Raw genomic sequence first — 22,252 nt, forward strand, 5'->3', positions numbered from 1 at the left:
TTTTCACCTTTATTTAACCAGGTAGGCTAGTTGAGAACAAGTTCTCATTTGCAACTGCGACCTGGCCAAGATAAAGCGAAGCAATTTGACACATACAACAACACAGAGTTACACATGGAATAAACAAAAACATACAGTCAATAATACAGTAGAACAAAAGAAAACAAAACGTATATATACAGTGAGTGCAAATGAGGTAAGTTAAGGAAATATGGTAGCCATGGTAGCGAAGTAATTACAATATAGCAATTAAACACTGGAATGGTAGATCGGCAGAAGATGAATGTGCAGGTAGAGATACTGGGGTGCAAAGGAGCAAAATAAATAAATAAATACCAGTATGGGGATGAGGTAGGTAGATAGATGGGCTGTTTAGAGATAGGCTATGTACAGGTGCAGTGATCTGTAAACTGCTCTGACAGCTGGTGCTTAAAGCTAGTGAGGGAGATGTGAGTCTCCAGCTTCAGAGATTTTTGCAATTCATTCCAGTCATGGGCAGCAGAGAACTGGAAGGAAAGACGACCAAAGGAGGAATTGGCTTTGGGGGTGACCAGTGAGATATACCTGCTGGAGCGCGTGCTACGAGTGAGTGCTGCTTTGGTGAGCTGAGATAAGGCGGGGCTTTACCAAGCAGAGACTTGTAGATGACCTGGAGCCAGTGGATTTGGCGACGAGTATGAAGCGAGGGCCAACCAACGAGAGCGTACAGGTCGCAATGGTAGGTAGTGTATGGGGCTTTGGTGACAAAACGGATGGCACTGTGATAGACTGCATCCAGTTTGTTGAGTAGAGTGTTGGAGGCTATTTTATAGATCACCGAAGTCGAGGATCTGTAGGATGGTCAGTTTTATGAGGGTTTGGCAGCATGAGTGAAGGATGCTTTGTTGCGATATAGGAAGCCGATTCTAGATTTCATTTTGGATTGGAGATGCTTAATGTGAGTCTGGAAGGAGAGTTTACAGTCTAACCAGACACCCAGGTATTTGTAGTTGTCCACGTATTCTAAGTCAGAGCCTTCCAGAGTAGTGATGCTGGAAGGGCGAACAGGTGCGGGCAGCGATCGATTGAAAAGCATGCATTTTGGTTTTACTAGCGTTTAAGAGCAGTTGGAGGCCACGGAAGGAGAGTTGTATGGCATTGAAGCTCGTCTGGAGGTTAAGTTAACACAATGTCCAAGGAGGGGCCAGAAGTATACAGAATGGTGTCGTCTGCGTAGAGGTGTCTCAGAGAATCACCAGCAGCAAGAGCAACATCATTGATGTATACAGAAAAGAGAGTCAGCCCGAGAATTTAACCCTGTGGCACACCCATAGAGACTGTCAGAGGTCCAGACAACAGGCCCTCCGATTTGACATACTGAACTCTATCAGAGAAGTAGTTGGTAAACCAGGCGAGGCAATCATTTGAGAAACCAAGGCTGTCGAGTCTGCCAATAAGAATGTTGTGATTAACAGAATGGAAAGCCTTGGCCAGGTCGATGAATACGGCTGCACAGTAATGTCTCTTATCGATGGCGGTTATGATGTCAAATCAAATCAAATCAAATGTATTTATATAGCCCTTCGTACATCAGCTGATATCTCAAAGTGCTGTACAGAAACCCAGCCAAAACCCCCAAACAGCAAGCAATGCAGGTGTAGAAGCACGGTGGCTAGGAAAAACTCCCTAGAAAGGCCAAAACCTAGGAAGAAACCAGTCCTCTTCTGGCTGTGCCGGGTGGAGATTATAACAGAACATGGCCAAGATGTTCAAATGTTCATAAATGACCAGCATGGTCGAATAATAATAAGGCAGAACAGTTGAAACTGGAGCAGCAGCACGGTCAGGTGGACTGGGGACAGCAAGGAGTCATCATGTCAGGTAGTCCTGGGGCATGGCCCTAGGGCTCAGGTCCTCCGAGAGAGAGAAAGAAAGAGAGAATTAGAGAGAGCATATGTGGGGTGGCCAGTCCTCTTCTGGCTGTGCCGGGTGGAGATTATAACAGAACATGGCCAAGATGTTCAAATGTTCATAAATGACCAGCATGGTCGAATAAAAATAAGGCAGAACAGTTGAAACTGGAGCAGCAGCACGGTCAGGTGGACTGGGGACAGCAAGGAGTCATCATGTCAGGTAGTCCTGGTGCATGGTCCTAGGGCTCAGGTCCTCCGAGAGAGAGAAAGAAAGAGAGAAGGAGAGAATTAGAGAACGCACACTTAGATTCACACAGGACACCGAATAGGACAGGAGAAGTACTCCAGATATAACAAACTAACCCTAGACACATAAACTACCCCTGGAGGCTGAGACAGGAGGGGTCAGGAGACACTGTGGCCCCATCCGAGGACACCCCCGGACAGGGCCAAACTACTTTGCACAGCCTACATGTCGTTTAGAATAGCGTGGCTGGCACCCATGATCAGCTGATTGACGGAGAAGGTATGGGGGATTCAAAATGGTCAGTAATCTGTTTGTTAACTTGGCCAAGACCTTAGAAAGACAGGGAAGGATAGATATAGGTCTGTAGCCTAGAGTGTCACCCCTTTGAAGAGGGGGATGACCACGGCAGCTTTCCAATCTTTGGGAATCTCAGACAATACAAAAGTGAGGTTGAACAGGCTAGTAATAGGGATTGCAACATTTTCGGCAGATCATTTTGGTCCAGATTGTCTAGCCCGGCTGATTTGTAGGGGTCCAGATTTTGCAGATCTTTCAGAACATCGGCTATCTGAATTTGGGTAAAGGAAAAATGGTGGGGGCTTTGGCGGGTTGCTGTGGAGGGTGCCGGGCTGTTGACCGGGGTAGGGGTAGCCGTGTGGAAAGCATGGCCAGCCGTAGAGAAATGCTTATTGAAATTCTCAATTATAGTGGATTTATCGGTGGTGACAGTGTTTCCTAGCCTCAGAGCAGTGGGCAGCTGGGAGGAGGTGCTCTTATTCTCCATGGACTTTACAGTGTCCCAAAACATTTTTGGGTTAGTACTACAGGATGCACATTTCTGTTTGAAAAAGCTTGCCTTGGCTTTTCTAACTGCTTGTGTATATTTGTTCCTAGCTTACCTGACAAGTTGCATATCACGGGGGCTATTCGATGCTAATGCAGAACACCACAGGATGTTTTTGTGCTGGTCAAGGGCAGACAGGTCTGGCATGAACCAAGGACTATATCTATTCCTAGTTCTACATTTTTTGAGAGGGGTATGCTTATTTAAGATGGTGAGGAAGGCACTTTTAAAGAATAGCCAGGCATCATCTACTGACGGGATGAGGTCAATGTCATTCCAGGATACCCCGGCCAGGTCGATTAGAAAGGCCTGCTCGCAGAAGTGTTTCAGGGAACGTTTGCTAATGCGTTTGCTAACGCCACAGGATGGGAGGTGGTCGTTTGGAGGGTGAATTAGTTAGGATGACATCTATGAGGGTGCCCGTGTTTACTGATTTGGGGTTGTACCTGGTAGGTTCATTGATAATTTGTGTGAGATTGAGGGCGTGAAGTTTAGTTTGTAGGTTGGCCGGGGTGTTAAGCATGTCCCAGTTTTGGTCACCTAGTAGCACGAGCTCAGAAGATAGATGGGGGGCAATCAGTTCACATATAGTATCGAGGGCACAGCTGGGGGCAGAGGGAGGTCTATAGCAAGTGGCAACAGTGAGAGACTTGTTTCTGGAAAGGTGAATTTTTAGAAGTAGAAGCTCAAATTGTTTGGGTACAGACTTAGAAAGTAATACAGAACTCTGCAGGCTATCTTTGCAGTAGATTGCAACACCGCCCCCTTTGGCAGTTCTATCTTGGCGGAAAACGTTATAGTTAGCAATGGAGATTTCAGGGTTTTTGGTGGTTTTCCTAAACCAGAATTCAGACAAGGATAAGACATCTGGGTTGGCAGAGTGTGCTAAAGCAGTGAGTAAAACAAACTTAGGGAGTAGGCTTCTAATGTTAACATGCATGAAACCAAGGCTTTTACATTTACAGAAGTCAACAAATGAGAGCACTTGGGGGGTGGGAGTGGAGCTAGGCACTGCAGGACCTGGATTAACCTCCACATCACCAGAGGAACAGAGGAGAAGTAGGATAAGGGTACAGCTAAAGACTATACGAACTGGCCGTCTAGCACGTTCAGAACAGAGAGTAAAAGGGGCAGGTTTCTGGGCACGATAGCATAGTGTACAGACAAAGGTAAGGTAGGTTGTGAGTACATTGGAGGTAAACCTAGGCATTGAGTAATGAAGAGAGAGATGTAGTCTCTAGAGATGTTTAAACCAGGTGATGTCATCGCATATGTAGGAGTTGGAACAACATGGTTGGTTAAGGCATATTGAGCAGGGCTCGAGGCTCTACAGTGAATCACTAACCAGGACAAGGCATATTGATATTAGAGAGAGGCATGCATAGCCAAGTGAACATATGGGTCCAGTGAGTGGTTGGGCTGGCTGAGGACACAGCGATTCAGACAGTTAGCAGGCTAACAAGCTAACAGTTAGTAGGCCGGAGCTAAACAAGCTAGCAGCTAGTAGACCAGGGCAAGCTAGCAGTTAGCAGGCCGGGTAAGCAAGCAAGCAGTTAGCATGGGCTAGCAGTTAGGAGACCAGGGCAAGCTAGCAGTTAGCAGACTGGGTTAGCAAGCAAGCAGTTAGCAAGGGCTAGCAGTTAGCAGACCGGACAGGCAAGCTAGCAGTTAGCAGACCAGGGCCCGGCAGTTTAGCAGTTAGCAGACTGGGTTAGCAAGCAAGCAGATAACAGGGGCTAGAAAGTTAGCCTTTGGGGGGACATCGCGATGGGGGTAAGTAAGTCTGTTTTTGCCTCTTCGTGTGGTGATGTCGATAGACCAGTCGTGGAATTAGTAGGGTTCCAAGTAGCTCTAGGTAGCTAGCAGGCCGATATAGCCCAGGAGTATGCTTCGGTGGTAGCACAGGAGCCCTGGCCGGGATAGCTTCAAGCTAATTGGTGCATGCTCTGGGATGGAAATGCTTGCCAGGAGTAGTCATCCGGGATTGCGGTTAGCTTGTTGTGAATATCTCGATGAAAATGTTCAGTTTGCGGTAGGAATCCGGGGATAAAAATAACAGGTCCGTTATGCTCTGATTAGAGTCACGTTGTTCGAACTGGCGAGAGTTTTCCGAGCTGAAGGTTAGCTAATGACCGCTGGCAATGGTCTGCTGACTGATAGCTGGTAGTTAGCTGGCTATCTTCAGTTGAGGGATTCCAGATCCGAAGTAAATATAAATACTTTAGGGAAAAAAAGATCCACGCCACATTGGGTGAGGCGGGTTGCAGGAGAGTATTCAGATGATGAGGTTTAGCAAAATATTTTAAAGGATATGCGATGAAAAATATGTAAAACGATATATACAAGGGACACGACAGGACAAAGACGTCTGACTGCTACGCCATCTTGGATATGTCTTCACCCACAACCTTTGGATTACTTGTCAGTCTGTAGCCAGGCAGGTTAGTCTGTGGCCAGGCAGGTTAGTCTGTGGCCAGGCAGGTTAGTCTGTGGCCAGGCAGGTTGGTCTGTGGCCAGGCAGGTTGGTCTGTGGCCAGGCAGGTTGGTCTGTGGCCAGGCAGGTTGGTCTGTGGTCAGGCAGATTGGTTTGTAGCCAGGCAGGTTGGTCTGTGGCCAGGAAGGTTGTTCTGTAGGCCTACTGTTTGGTTTCCACTACCAGAACTAATGGCCAATCAAAAGTCTCTCCACTTACCTCTTATCTGGCTTTATGCCCACCTGATGAATGACTCAACGAACTCATGTGTTTGACAGGGCTGGCAGTCAGACAGGTTGACTCACTGAATAGTTAGGATAAACTTAATTAGTAAACAGTTTACCTGACTTTTGCTTTACATGACCTGCAGTATCATGGCGCCAACAGAGATGGTCGCTTCAGGTCCTTGGTCCTTTTTCTGTATTATTTCTTACATTGTTAGCCCAGAAAATCTCAAGCATTATTACATACAGCTGGGAAAAACTATTTGATATAAAAGCGACGTAAACTTAACAACATTACGACCAGGAATACGACTTTCCCGAAGTGGATCCTTTGTTCGGACCTCCACCCTGGACATGCGATCTTATCCCAGAGGCTGACCCAAAACAACGTGGTCGCCGCAGGAGAGGCAGACGGAGTGGCCTACTGGTCGGACTAAGAAAGCGAGCACACCATACACCGCTTCCGAGCATATTACTCGCCAATGCCCAATCTCTGGACAGCAAGGTGGACGAAATTAGGGTACGAGTTGCCTTCCAGAAAGACATCAGAGATTGTAACAGAAACAAACAACTCTCTGGTAAGAAGAAGGGTGGGGGTGTATGCCTTATGACTCACGGTGCGATCATAAAAACATACAGGTACTTAAGTCATTTTGTTCACTTGACCTAGAATTCCTTACAATCAAATGCCGATCTCATTATCTACCGAAATAATTATCTTCTATTATAGTCACAGCTGTGTATATCCCCCCCAAGCAGATACCCCGACGGCCCTGAAAGAACTTCACTGGGCTCAATGTAAACTGGAAACCATACATCCTGAGGCTGCATTTATTGTAGCTGGGTATTTTAACAAAGCTAATATGAGAACAAAGCTTCCTAAATTCAATCAGCATATTAAATGTGCGACACGGGCTGGTAGCATTCTCGACCATTCCTACTCGATCTTCCGCGATGCATACAGAGCCCTCCCCACTCTCCCCCCCCATCCCTTCGGCAATTCTGACCATGACTCCATTTTGTTGATCCCAGCCTATAGACAGAAACTAAAACAGGAAACACCCGTGCTCAGGTCTATCCAATGCTCGTCTGACATATCGTATTCCATGCTTCAAGATTGCTTCGATCACGTGTCCTGGGATATGTTCCGGGTAGCCTCAGAATAAAATTGATGTATACACTGACTCAGTGAGCGAGTTAATTAGCAAATGCATCAGTGATGTTGTACCCACTGTGACTATTAAAACGTTCCCTAACCAGAAACCGTGAATTGATGGCAGCATTCGCGCAAAGCTGAAAGCACGAACCACCCAATTTAATCATGGCAAGGCAACTGGAAACATGACCGAATACAAACAGTGTAGCTATTCACTCTGCAATCAAACAAGCAAAGCGTCAGTATAGAGACAAAGTAGAGTCGCAATTTAACGGCTCAGACACTAGACGTATGTGGCCGAGTCTACAGTCAATCACAGACTACAAAAGAAAACCAGCCTCGTCGCGGACATTGACGTCTTGCTCCCAGACAAATTAAACAACTTCTTTGCTAGCTTTGAGGACAATACAGTGCCACTGAAACGACCTGTTACCAAAGCCTGTGGGCTCTCCTTCACCGTGGCCAACGTGAGTAAAACATTTAAATGTGTTAACCCTCGCAAATCTGCCGGCCCAGATGGCATCCCTAGCCGCGCCCTCAGAGCATGCGCAGACCAGCTGGCTGGTGTGTTTACAGACATATTCAATCAATCCCTATCCCAGTCTGCTGTGACCACATGCTTCAAGATGGCCAGCATGGTTCCTGTTCCCAAGAAAGCAAAGGTAACTGAGCTGAATGACTATAGCCCTGTAACATTCACTTCTGTCATCATGAAGTGCTTTGAGAGACTGGTCATGGATCATTTCACCTCCACCCTACCTTATACCCTAGATCCACTCCAATTTGCTTACCGCCTCAATAGGTCCACAGACGACGCAATCGCCACCACACTGCACATTGCCCTATTCCATCTGGACAAGAGGAATACCGATGTAAGAATGCTGTTCATTGACTACAGCTCAGCATTTAACACCATAGTACCCTCCAAACTCATCATTAAGCTCGAGACCCTGGGTCTCGACCCCGCCCTGTCCAACTGGGTCCTGGACTTTCTGACGGGCCAGCCCCAGGTGGTGAGGGTAGGAAACAACATCTCCAGCCCGCTGATCCTCAACACTGGGGCCCCACAACAGTGCGTTCTCAGCCCACTCCTGTACTCGCTGTTCACCCATGACTGCGTGGCCATGCACGCCTCCAACTCAATCATCAAGTTTGCAGACGACACTACAGTGGTAGGCTTGATTACCAACAATGGCGAGACGGCCTACAGGAAGGAGGTGAGGGCCCTGTCAGTGTGGTGTCAGGAAAATAACCTCTAACTCAACTTCAAAAAAACAAAGGAGATGATTGTGGACTTCAGGAAACAGCAAAGGAAGCACCCCCATCCACATCGACAGGACAGTAGTGGAGAAGGTGGAAAGTTTCAAGTTCCTCGGCGTACACATCACAGACAAATTGAAATGGTCCACCCACACAGACAGCGTGGTGAAGAAGGCGTAACAGTGCCTTTTGAACCTCAGGAGGCTGATGAAATTTGGTTTGTCACCGAAAACACAACACAAACTTTTACAAATGCTCAATCGAGAGCATCCTATCGGGCTGTATCACCACCTGGTATAGCAACTGCTCCGCCCACAACCGCAGGGCGGTTTGCACAACGCATCACTGGGGGAAAACTACCTGCCCTCCAGGACACCTACACCACCCGATGTCACAGGAAGACCAAAAAGATCATCAAGGATAACAACCACCCGAGCCACTACCTGTTCACCCCGCTATCAACCAGAAGGCGAGGTCAGTACAGGTGCATCAAAGCTGGGACCGAGAGACTGAAAAACCGCTTCTATCTCAAGGCCATCAGACTGTTAAACAGCCATCACGAACATAGAGTGGCTGCTACCAACATACATACTCAAATCTCTTACCACTTAAATCAAGTTAATAAATGGATTTAATAAAGGTATCACTAGTCACTACATATCCTACATTACTCATCTCATATGTATATAATGTATTCAATACCATCTACTGCATCTTGCCTATGCTGTACGGTCATCGCTCATCCATTTATTTATATGTACAGTTGAAGTTGGAAGTTTACATACACTTAGGTTGGAGTCATTAAAACTCGTTTTTCAACCATTCCATAAATTTTTTGTAAACAAACTATAGTTTTGGCAAGTCGGTTAGGACATCTACTTTGTGCATGACACAAGTCATTTTTCCAACAATTGTTTACAGACAGGTTATTTCACGTATAATTCACTGTATCACAATTCCAGTGGATCAGAAGTTTACATACACTAAGTTGACTGTGCCTTTAAACAGCTTGGAAAATTCCAGAATATGATGTCATGGCTTTAGAAGCTTCTGATAGGCTGATTGACATAATTTGAGTCAATTGGAGGTGTACCTGTGGATGTTATTCAAGGCCTACCTTCAAACTCAGTGCCTCTTTGCTTGACATCATGGGTAAATGAAAAGAAATCAGCCAAGACCTCAGAATTTGTTTTAGACCTTTTCCAAACACCTGAAGGTACCACATTCAGTACAAACAATAGTACGCAAATATAAACACCATGGGACCACGCAGCCGTCAAACTGCTCAGGAAGGAGACGCGTTCTGTCTCCGAGAGATTAACATACTTTGGTGCGAAAAGTGCAAATCAATCCCAGAACAACAGCAATGAACCTTGTGAAGATGCTGGAGGAAACAGGTACAGAAGTATCTATATCCACAGTAAAATTAGTTATATATCGACATAACATGAAAGGCTTCTCAGCAAAGAAGAAGCTACTGCTCTAAAACTGCCATAAAAAATCCAGACGGTTTGCAACTGCACATGGGGACAAAGATCATACTTTTTGGAGAAATGCCCTCTGGTCTAATGAAACAAAAATACGACTGTTTGGCCATGATGACCATCGTTATGTTTGGAGGAAAAAGGGGGAGGCTTGCAAGCCGAAGAACACAATCCCAACCGTGAAGCAAGGGGGTGGCAGCATCATGTTATGGGAGTGCTTTGCTGCAGGAGGGACTGGTGCACTTCACAAAATAGATGGGATCATGAGGAAAGAAAATTATGTGGATATGTTGAAGCAACATCTCAAGACATCATTCAGGAAGTTAAAGCTTGGTCGCAAATGGGTCTCCAAATGGACAATGACCCCAAGCATACTTCCAAAGTTGTGGCAAAATGGCAACAACGTCAAGGTATTGGAGTGGCCATCACAAAACCTGACCTCAAGCCTGTTGAAAAGTTTGTAGGCAAAACTTAAAAAGCGTGTGCGAGCAAGGAGGCCTATAAACCTGAGTCAGTTACACCAGCTCTGTCGGAATGGGCCAAAATTCACCCAACTTATTGTGGGAAGCTTGTGGAAAGCTACCCGAAACATTTGACCCAAGTTAAACCATTTAAAGGCAATGCTACCAAATACTAATTGAGTGTATGTAAACTTCTGACCCACAGAGAATGTGATGAAAGAAATAAAAGCTGAAATAAATAATTCCCTCTACTATTATTCTGACATTTCACATTCTTAAAATAAAGTGGTGATCCTAACTGACCTAAGTAAGACTGTGAATGTTTACGAGGATTGAATGTCTGGAATTGTGAGAAACTGAGTTTAACTGTATTTGGCTAAGGTGTGTGTAAACTTCCGACTTCAACTGTGCATATTCTTATTCATCCCTTTCCATTTGTGTGTGTAAGTTAGTCGTTGTAAAATGTGTTAGATTACTTGTTAGATATTATTGAATGGTCGGTACTAGAGGCACAAGCATTTTGCTACACTAGCGTTAACATCTGCTAACCATGTGTATGTGACCAATAACATTTGATTTGAGCATCGCTAGTTGATTTTACGGATCTTTTAAGCATTTCTTTCCTCTGCCCTCAATGAACTATTCTGTGGGTACAGTGGGAGTGTTCTTTAAGACAGCTCTTTGGTAGTGCTCGCTTCCTTTCCCCAGATGCGAGTAGTGTCCATTGTCAGGTACAGTACATCAAGACGCCTTGAGGAATCTCTCTCGTGTACGTTGCCAGCCTAATGAGGGGTTAGTGTGTTGAGGGGGGATGTGTGATGCAGTATAAGTGCGTAAGCACGGCTGTAAGGAGCCGGGTGTGGATGGGAAGGAGGGGCGGGTAGGGGAAGGTAGGGAAGCGCCCCTCCCTGTCACCGGGGAGGACTTTCTGGGGCGACGTTAGGGCATGGGGGTCAGATCATCCAGTTATTACAGTATTTTTGGTATTCCCCTCACTTATAAACCATTCCCAACCTCATCAATGTATTGGGATAAGGGTTGCAGTATTTATTGCCGGGGCATTTGTCAGGTTTTACCGCTTTCTTAAAAGGAAGCTGGAATGGCCTCCGCCAAAGCCCATGCCAAGGTGCTGAGACTAATCAGACTGGGCTGCTGCCTTGGTAACATGTCTGCCAGGTGGTGGATCGGGGTGATTGCTTAGGTCAGTTTTTAATCATCCTAAAGGACTATAGTCCTCAATGAGTGGTCTGTTATTTTCTTTGAGTGAATGTGGACTGACCTGTTTCATTGAAGGGAAGAAAAGTCTGGATTCAAGTCACAGAGACGTTTGTTTGCTATTCATGCTTTGGGGGCCAATGGCCATTCACAGACTCACTCTCAATCACTGCTTGAGTCTACTCCATTCCTCCCTATGCGGCCCTAGAACAGAGTAACCTCAATGAGTAGTTTTTAATTGATCAAGGCGTGATACAGAAAGCTCCTGCCAACACTAATAACAACAAGCTCCTTTGCCTCATTCCCTCTTTCATGGCTGCTATCCCGTCCACTTCAATGTTGTCTGTCGTTGTGGTTACAGACTTTATGCACAGTGTGGTTGTGTGTCAGTGGTCTGTGAATTTAGAGTTGCACAACATGCCCCATTCTTAGCCCCACTTATCTGGTTGTTTTTAGATTTCATCTTCAACCCTCAAATGGTCCCGACTAGAATGCTGCAAAGAAACTGTGGCAAAAAGGTTGATCATCAAGTTTGGTTGCGCCGTGACATCAACTAGACAAATACAGGTCCTACAAAGTACTATTATCTCTGACAGTTGCTTGATAATAGTTTTATTTTCTCTCATAACTGTCTGAAAACCACTATTCATTGTAGGTTTCACCATTATGGTGACTAAAGAAAACTGTCTGAAAGTCCTACTATCTGTTACTTGACTAATTTTCTTTCTCTGTTTCTCCTAGCTGTTTGAAATCACAGTTTCCAGCAGTACAAATAACAACCTAGTGACTATCAGCTTTGCCAACCACACAGTGTGCAACTGTCTGTCCAAACTGGATGCCTACAGACAAGTACACTCCATCATACGACGATCTCTACCAGAGTAAGTGTTCCTTTTCTTAATCCAGTCCTCTAACTGAGCTATGTTGATCTGCTCCTACTCCTGTAGGAGTTAGGGGTAGTAGTAAATAGTTAAGTTAGCTATGTTGATCTGTTCCTACCCCTGTAGGAATTAGGGGTAATAGTAATAGTTAAGTTAGCTATGTTGATCTGCTCCTACCCCTGTAGGAATTAGGGGTAATAGTAATAGTTAAGTTAGCTATGTTGATCTGCTCCTACCCCTGTAGGAATTAGGGGTAATAGTAATAGTTAAGTTAGCTATGTTGATCTGCTCCTACCCCTGTAGGAATTAGGGGTAGTAGTAATAGTTAAGTTAGCTATGTTGATCTGCTCCTACCCCTGTAGGAATGAGGGGTAATAGTAACAGTTAAATTAGCTATGTTGATCTGCTCCTATCCCTATAGGAACTGGGGTAGTAGTAATAGTTAAGTTAGCTATGTTGATCTGCTCCTACCCCTGTAGGAATTAGGGGTAGTAGTAATAGTGAAGTTAGCTATGTTGATCTGCTCCTACCCATGTAGGAATTAGGGGTAGTAGTAATAGTTAAGTTAGCTGTGTTGATCTGCTCCTACCCCTGTAGGAATTAGGGGTAATAGTAACAGTTAAATTAGCTATGTTGATCTGCTCCTATCCCTATAGGAGTTAGGGGTAGTAGTAATAGTTAAATTAGCTATGTTGATCTGCTCCTATCCCTATAGGAGTTAGGGGTAGTAGTAATAGTTAAGTTAGCTATGTTGATCTGCTCCTATCCCTATAGGAGTTAGGGGTAGTAGTAATAGTTAAGTTAGCTATGTTGATCTGCTCCTACCCCTGTAGGAGTTAAGGGTAGTAGTAATAGTTAAGTTAGCTATGTTGATCTGCTCCTACCCCTGTAGGAATTAGGGGTAGTAGTAATAGTTAAGTTAGCTATGTTGATCTGCTCCTACCCCTGTAGGAATTAGGGGTAATAGTAACCGTTAAATTAGCTATGTTGATCTGCTCCTATCCCTATAGGAGTTAGGGTTAGTAGTAATAGTTAAGTTAGCTATGTTGATCTGCTCCTACCCCTGTAGGAGTTAGGGGTAGTAGTAATAGTTAAGTTAGCTATGTTGATCTGCTCCTACCCTGTAGGAGTTGTAGGTTAAGTTAGCTATGTTGATCTGCTCCTATCCCTATAGGAGTTAGGGGTAGTAGTAATAGTTAAGTTAGCTATGTTGATCTGCTCCTACCCCTGTAGGAATTAGGGGTAGTAGTAATATTTAAGTTAGCTATGTTGATCTGCTCCTATCCCTATAGGAGTTAGGGGTAGTAGTAATAGTTAAATTAGCTATGTTGATCTGCTCCTATCCCTATAGGAGTTAGGGGTAGTAGTAATAGTTAAGTTAGCTATGTTGATCTGCTCCTACCCCTGTAGGAATTAGGGGTAATAGTAACCGTTAAATTAGCTATGTTGATCTGCTCCTACCCCTGTAGGAATTAGGGGTAATAGTAACCGTTAAATTAGCTATGTTGATCTGCTCCTATCCCTATAGGAGTTAGGGTTAGTAGTAATAGTTAAGTTAGCTATGTTGATCTGCTCCTACCCCTGTAGGAGTTAGGGGTAGTAGTAATAGTTAAGTTAGCTATGTTGATCTGCTCCTACCCCTGTAGGAATTAGGGGTAGTAGTAATAGTTAAGTTAGCTATGTTGATCTGCTCCTACCCCTGTAGGAATTAGGGGTAGTAGTAATATTTAAGTTAGCTATGTTGATCTGCTCCTATCCCTATAGGAGTTAGGGGTAGTAGTAATAGTTAAGTTAGCTATGTTGATCTGCTCCTATCCCTATAGGAGTTAGGGGTAGTAGTAATAGTTAAGTTAGCTATGTTGATCTGCTCCTACCCCTGTAGGAATTAGGGGTAGTAGTAATATTTAAGTTAGCTATGTTGATCTGCTCCTATCCCTATAGGAGTTAGGGTAGTAGTAATAGTTAAGTTAGCTATGTTGATCTGCTCCTATCCCTATAGGAGTTAGGGGTAGTAGTAATAGTTAAGTTAGCTATGTTGATCTGCTCCTACCCCTGTAGGAATTAGGGGTAGTAGTAATAGTTAAGTTAGCTATGTTGATCTGCTCCTACCCCTGTAGGAATTAGGGGTAGTAGTAATAGTTAAGTTAGCTATGTTGATCTGCTCCTATCCCTATAGGAATTAGGGGTAGTAGTAATATTTAAGTTAGCTATGTCGATCTGCTCCTATCCCTATAGGAGTTAGGGTTAATAGTAATAGTAGGAGTAGTTCTGTAAAGTATCTTCTCTGCATTATATAGGCCTATTCTAGTGCCTTTTTCTGGATTCTTAATCCAGTCTACCCATTGTGTTTTCACATCCAGTACATTGGATCTGGTGATTTAACTGCTAAAAGCATTCTAACAGATATCTGTCACAGGGACTTTTCCAAATGCCCAGAAAGTGAGAAGGAAGCATTGTCCACCACAGGACAGGAAATACACTTCAAGAACAGTTTGCAAGATGTTGCGGATGTATTTAAGCCTGCAAAGAGCTCGTTCTCGCACCAAGAAACTTAGGATAGCGTCTCTGCTGTCAGCATGCTAACCAAAAGTCTTCAGTTCCAACAAACTCGCTCAGTTTTTCCAGTCAGTTCCTGGATTCTGGTTGTCTTTATTGGGAGTATATGTGGTGAAAGGGTTGTGTGTGTTTTGAATACAGTGGGAGGTTGCCTTATGTTGTACAGCAACAGTATTTTCCCTTGAACGGATATAGAGGTTCATATTGGCCAATTTAATGTGGACACCTATTGTTCCTGTGCTGTGAAGGCTTCCTGTCAGTGTGTTGATATAAGAGGTGCTATTACAGGAAATCCCAGCAGTGAACCTTGATTAACTTTCCATCTAGGCAGGGCAGTGCACTGTGGAGCATTATGGACTGAGTCCATCCTCACTACGTGTAGTGAGGACAGTTAAACGGATGGCGTTTCTGTCACCAGACCTGAAATCAATTTGACATAATTAGAGTTAGTGTCATTTCCTCCATCATACACACACCTGTGCAGCACCCACTTGGGTGATGTAAAGATGAGATGTTGCTACTCCTGCAGTAAACGTCCAGAAGCATAACTTAACCTGCCTCAACTTATGAAAACTGCAGTATATCGTGAGCAAGAGGTTACACGGGAGATGTATCTACAGACAGCCTCTCGTCTTGTCTGTCTGCTGTGTTTACGTCAGAGGAGCAGAGGAGTGTAGACTTGGCCCCGGACCCGAACACCTAGCCCGGCCCCCAGTCTCATGCCCCCACATGTACTGTACATTAAGCTGTGTTTACATACAGTAGTTTTCTGGGAGCGGTAGGAGAGTTAGCTGGGGTGTGAACTGTTTAGCCTAACCAGAACATGTCAGGGGACAATATTGTTTCCAGAGCCTCCACCAGACTTAGAGCAGTTGTTCTTCTACAGTAGGGTACATGTATCTAGAGGTTTACCACCAAGCAGTAGCAATTGCAGTCGTAGTAGTAGTAGCAGTAGCAGCAGTAGTAGCAATAGCAATAGTAGTAGCACTAGCAGTAGCAATAGTAGAAGCAGTAGCAGTAACAGTAGCAGTAGTACTAGTAGTATCAGTAGTAATAGCAGTAGCTGTAGCAGTAGTTGTAGCAGTAGCACTAGTAGTATCAATAGTAATAGCAGTAGCAGTAATAGTAGCAGTAGCAGTAGTAGAAGCAGTAGCAGTAGTAGAAGCAGTAACAGTAGAAGTAGCAGCAGTTGTAGTAGTAGCATTAGTAGTAGCAATAGCACTAGCAGTAGCAGTAGCACCAGTAGTATCAGTAGTAATAGCAGTAGCAGTATTTGTAGTAGTAGCAGTAGTAGCAGTAGTAATAGCAGTAGTAGTAGCAGTAACACTAGCAGTAGCACTAGTAGTAGAAGTAGCAGCAGTACTAGTAGTAGCAGTAACACTAACAGTAGCAGTAGCAGTGGTGACATAAGGAGCAGCAGGGTGGGGACGGCCTGTCAACACCCCATGGAGAGGAAAGCAAGACCACGGAACAAGGCAAGCAAACAGGCTTAAGAGCAACACTCCATAAACACTTAGAATTTACTATAGACAATGAGCTCATAGGTAAAACCTCAGGCCCTATTTATAACTCTGGAGCCTAAGGATTAATCAACAAGGGCCCAGAGTTTGACCTGCTTCAGTTCACGTGTTCAGGAAAAAGTCCTCGCCCCAAAATTGATTGGCTCATTTCAAACCGAAATAAGAAACGCTACGCCAACTGACGTGTTCACTGGCCTTGTCATGTCATGTACTGTCAATTCATAGTCTCTAAGATGGCGCCGGAGGAGATGGCTGCCGTTTTACGGTCTCCTAACTATTTGTGCTAATATGTGTTTTTTTCGCGATATTTGTTCATTATTTTGTACATAATGTTCCTGCCACAGTATCTTACGGCAGAAAATAGCTTCTGGATATCAGGACAGCGATCACTCACCTCAGATTAGACAAAGATTTTTTCAACAACAAGAAGGACTTACACAATATTCTCCAAACACCCCACAGGAAAGACATCCCAATTATTTGCAAAAGGAAGCGACGCAGAGGAAGAAGAGCCGGATGCCTCGTCCGGACCTGCAGAAGACAACTAGGAAAGCTGCCGTTACCGTCAATATTACCCGACCAACGTGCAATCATTGGACAATAAACTAGACGAGGTCCGATCACGAATATCCTACCAACGGGACATCAAAAACTGTAATATCCTATGTTTCACGGAATCGTGGCTGAATGACGACATGGATATTCAGCTAGCGGGATATACGCTGCACCGGCAGGACAGAACAGCACACTCCGGTAAGACGAAGGGGGGCGGTCTGTGCATATTTGTAAACGACAGCTGGTGCACGAAATCTAAGGAAGTCTCTACATTTTGCTCGCATGAAGTAGAGTATTTTGTGATGAATTGCAGGCCACACTACTTGCCTAGAGAGTTCTCAGCTATACTTTTCGTGGCTGTTTATTTCCCACCACAAAGAGATATGGGCACTAACACCGCACTCAGTCAGCTGAATAAGGAAATAAGCAAACAGGAAACCGCTCACCCAGAGGCGGCGCTCCTAGTGGCCGGAGACTTTAATGCAGGGAAACTTAAATCAGTTCTACCAAATCTCTACCAACATGTTAAATGTGCAACCAGAGGGGAAACAAATCTAGATCACTTCTACTCCACACACAGAGATGTGTACAAAGCTGTCCCTCGTCCTCCATTTGGTAAATCCGACCACAACTCTATCCTCCTGATTCCTGCTTACAAGCGAAAATTAAAGCAGGAAGCACCAGTGACTCAGTCTATAAAAAAGTGGTCAGATGAAGCAGATGCTAAACTTCAGGACTGTTTTGCTATCACAGACTGGAACATGTTCTGGGTTTCTTCCGATGACATTGAGGAATACACCACATCAGTCACTGGCTTTATCAATAAGTGCATTGAGGATGTCATCCCCACAGTGACTGTATGTACATACCCCATCCAGAAGCCATGGATTACAGGCAACATTGCAACTGAATTCTGGACTTCCTGACGGGCCGCCACCAGGTGGTGAAGGTAGGTAGCAACATCTGCCACGATGATCCTCAACACTGGAGCTCCCCAGGGGTGCGTGCTCAGTCCCCTCCTGTACTCCCTGTTCACCCACGACTGCATGGCCAGGCATGACTCCAACACCTTCATTAAATTTGCAGATGATACAACGGTGGTAGGCCTGATCACCGACAACAACGAGACAGCCTATAGGGAGGAGGTCAGAGACCTGGCTGTGTGGTGCCAGAATAACAACCTATCCCTCAACGTAACCAAGACTAAGGAGATGATTGTGGACTACAGGAAAAGGAGCACCGAGCACGCCCACATTCTCATCGACGGGGCTGTAGTGGAGCAGGTTGAGAGCTTCAAGTTGCTTGGTGTCCACATCAGCAACAAACTATAATGGTCCAAACACACCAAGACATGAAGCCTATTCCCCCTCAGGAAACTAAAAAGATTTGGCATGGGTCCTGAGATCCTCAAAAGGTTCTACAGCTGCAACATCGAGAGCATCCTGACCGGTTGCATCACTGCCTGGTATGACAATTGCTCGGCCTCCGACCGGAAGGCACTTCAGAGGGTAGTGCGTACGGCCCAGTACATCACTCGGGCAAAGCTTTCTGCCATCCAGGACCTCTACACTAGGCGGTGCCAGAGGAAGGAAAAATTGTCAAAGACCCCACCCACCCCAGTCATAGACTGTTTTCTCTACTACCGCAAGGCAAGTGGTACCGGAGTGCCAGGTCTAGGACAAAAAGGCTTCTCAACTGTTTTAACCCGCAAGCCATAAGACTCCTGAACAGGTAACAAAATGGTTACCTGGACTATTTGTATTGTGTCCCCCCCCAAAGCCTCTTTTACGCTGCTGCTACTCTCTGTTTATCTTATATCCATAGTCACTTTAACTATACGTTCATGTACATACTATCTCAATTGGCCCGACTAACCAGTGCTCCCGCACATGGCTAACCGGGCTATCTGCATTGTGTCCCACCACCCGCCAACCCCTCTTTTTATGCTTCTGCTACTCTCTGTTCATCATATATGCATAGTCACTTCAACCATACCTACATGTACATACTACCTCAATAAGCCTGAGTAACCGGTGTCTGTATATAGCCTTGCTACTCTTATTTCTTTATTTTTTTACTTACCTACACACACACACACACACACACACACACACACACACACACACACACACACACACACACACACACACACACACACACACACACACACACACACACACACACACACACACACACACACACACACACACACACACACACACACACACACACACACACACACACACACACACACACACACACACAATGTGACACAATGTTTAGAACAATAGTAAGTCTCATACATGCTCTTAGTATATTAACAAGGGATCTTGCTCTCTATTTCTGCTCAGCATTGCTCTGTTTCAGTGCGACTAGTGTAAATGTTTATTGCCCTTGTGTCAACCCCACAGACTGAAGGATTAGCCTTTTGCCCGTTCTTGACATGTGCCGGCAAGCCGAGAAATGACTCACTCCCCAAGGTGAAAAACTCTCCTCTAGCAATGCAATGGCAATTGGAACACCATTGATCTGTATGCCCTAATGTTCTCCATGTCCTAAAGCTGTGGTGTTGTTGTGACCGACCAGGGAGGACAGTATTGCCAAGAGAGAGCTGCAGATCGATCCCAGATGAGAGGCCTGCTACAGTCAGATCCAAGGTTGCGTTCCAAATGGTACCCTGTTCCTTTTATAGTGCTCTATTTTTGACCAGGGCCCATAGGGAATAGGGCGCAATTTGGGATGGAGACCAGAGGTCCAGGTCATGACTACCTGGCTCAAAGATCTATGGCAGGATATGAGCCATGCTACAAGGCTGTTTTGCACAAGCCGTGTCATAGGGGCCAATCAATAGGATAGGTTGAAGCACGATGAATTACAATGTAGGTGACTGAGTGTTTTTGGTACAGAAAAGTTTATTCATGGTATAATGCTTGAGTTCAGTAGTAACGTTTAACGATGTGTGGTTAATGGATAGAATCTTACCTGATGTGATTGAAATGCCTGGTCCTCTTTATGGCGTTGCCGTAAATGAGAATGTGTTGTCAGTCAATTTACCTGGTAAAATAAAGATGAAGTCAAATTAAATAAATATGTTAGAGGCTGAGAGTCCATGTTCAGGATGTCTATGAAGTTATGACTTATCTGGCTGTGACATCACCACATATCAAATGATGGAATAAAGGTCTTATTTCAGAGGGAGTGAAGTTGACAAATGATCAGCGTTCGTCCCCTAAGACCCCGAGTTGGTCCTGGAGTTGTCAGAACCTTCCAGAGAGAGTCAGCAGACCTGTTTATTATTATGTGATATTTTACAACAGCATTTTTTCTGCCTGCTCCTCTGTCAGAGTGATTTTCAATAGCAGGAAAACGCATCATCCCTCGGCGAGTGAGCTACTCTCTCTCTCATACATCGCCAGGCTTCGCTCAGCTCGCGTAAGAAAAAGCAGATGTGTTCCTACGGCGAGCAGAACTTTGTTCTGCTAGCATGCATCCCAAACTGCACCCTTTTTCCCTTTATAGTGCACTACTTTCGACCAGGGCCCATTTGGCTCCAAACAAAAGTAGTGCACTATGTAGGGAATAGGGTGCCATTTGGGATGCATACCTTGTGTTTTTCTTCTTTGCCTTGACACTAAGGGGTGTCTCTTTCCACCATTCCTTTCTGCCTGTAGCTCCAGTGGCGGTGTGGTTACATAGCAGCAACAGTTTATGTTCTGATTGCGGATATAGAGGCATTAAAACTGTATACAACATCTAAAAGTGACCTAATGGAGTCTAGTCTAGACCAAGCCATCCCCAGAATGATTCAGGATTACAGAAATAGGACCGAATTAAGCTGTGAGGGCTAATAATAATTTATCAGTTTGGTCTGCGGATTCAGCGAGCTGCTAAAGACTGAAACAGACCCGAGGGTCCAGTAGTAGAGCTCTGATCTTTCTCTGGTCTGTTTCTCTGCCGTTCTTTTCCATGGACCTTTACAACTTAACTGTTGTGAATGCTCAGAACACACAGACCATTACAAGCACAGGTCTTTCAACATGTGTGAGGATCTCACCTATTGATATCAGTAGAAGAATCACGAGGAGATGCTACGGCATGGTAGTCTAATACATGTTGGCCAGTTCTGTCATGATATAAATAGACACGTACGGAGAATGCTGTTGTCTAAATGGCAACATCTACTGATCACATAGTCTGTAGGCTGCCAGCGTTAACACAAAGTGCCAAAGAAGGAGCTCTCTGCCCTCACACATACTGGACATAATAAACCATGAGAGAGATGAGCTACTCTTCAGAGTGAAGAGAAATGCTTTCAACTTGAGAGTGTAATTCCTCAAATGTCAAATATTAGAGTGTGTTGTCCTGATCTGTTCTCGGGCAGCTACCTCGGTGAGGTGGAAGGACGGGTAATAACTATGACAAGTTGGCTAAGAGTTTCACCCTCGCTTGCTTGTTCTTTGGGGTGGAGGTTTTGTGAGTTACTCACAGGCGCAATGAAAATCAAATCTCTCTCTGGGATACCGCAGGGCAAACAGTTAGCCGTTAGCCGCGCGAGAGGAGCAAGGAGGAGCTCAAAGGGCACCCCAGCCGTTACCTAAGATGACATTGATCCTGGCGTGCGGCAGTCAGTCAGTCAGGGGAGAAAAAACCTCAGTGCCAGTAAAACGCTTGATGTCAAGAGACGCAACACAGATGTGCTGCTGAAGCTTTGTTTCTCCAATTTTAAAATATACATATCTTTGCTTGAGCTTGTAGAGTATGTGCGGGTAAAATGTTGAGTGAGGCTAGTCTTCCTACTCCGAAAGATTGCATTTGTTTTGTTGCAACAGATGCGTAGCTAGTTTTACAGATGAACATTTAATGGGGGACCTATTCAAGAAGAGGACATTTGGCATATGGAATGCTGACGTGCGTACTCTGTAGACCTCTGCCATAAATTGGAGCAGGAAATGACATTACAGCAGGTACCGCCAAGACTGCAGAGCTATAAAATATAACATTATGTACAGTGATGCTCTATATCGCCAGACCAATTTAACATAAGAAAAGCTACTAAATCAGGTGGATGGCCCCTTAACGCATAGTCTACCTTCTATTGTATGCACACAGTTGTTATTCATTTCAATCCATCACATTCCAGAGGAGGCCCTGTACATACCAATCCATTCCTCATAGGAAATATAGACAGTAGTTGATTTGCTATATGAATCAAAACAACACATACCAAGAGAGGCCTTCACATACCATATGCAAATCCTATCCTGATGTGAATTATAGACAGTAGTTGTACTATGTTAATCCAATCACATGCAGCAAAGTTTCCCGGCCGAAGAAGAACTAACATGTTCCTGGGATTACCCCAGCCTATGTATTATCAAGGGGGGTGACACCTTGGCTGTCTAAACGGACACGTCTGTTGTGTGTTATGAAAGGTGCACAGTGCACGTGTTGTTAATCAGATTACGTGGCTTCCTACGAAGGAGG

General features: G+C 44.8%; 1 protein-coding gene across 2 annotated transcripts in view; it reads left to right on the top strand.

Moving 5' to 3' along the window:
- Window positions 1-22,252, top strand: part of LOC118363022 (vascular endothelial growth factor C-like) — a 68,460-nt gene that overhangs the window by 24,484 nt on the left and 21,724 nt on the right. For both annotated transcript variants that reach the window (XM_052486696.1, XM_035743776.2), the window contains exon 4: window positions 11,998-12,137. In XM_052486696.1, coding sequence (XP_052342656.1) covers window positions 11,998-12,137 — 140 coding nt within the window. The remainder of the gene's footprint in view (window positions 1-11,997; window positions 12,138-22,252) is intronic.

This window comes from Oncorhynchus keta, chromosome 29 (assembly GCF_023373465.1).
Source record: "Oncorhynchus keta strain PuntledgeMale-10-30-2019 chromosome 29, Oket_V2, whole genome shotgun sequence".
Taxonomy (NCBI): Eukaryota; Metazoa; Chordata; class Actinopteri; order Salmoniformes; family Salmonidae; genus Oncorhynchus; species Oncorhynchus keta.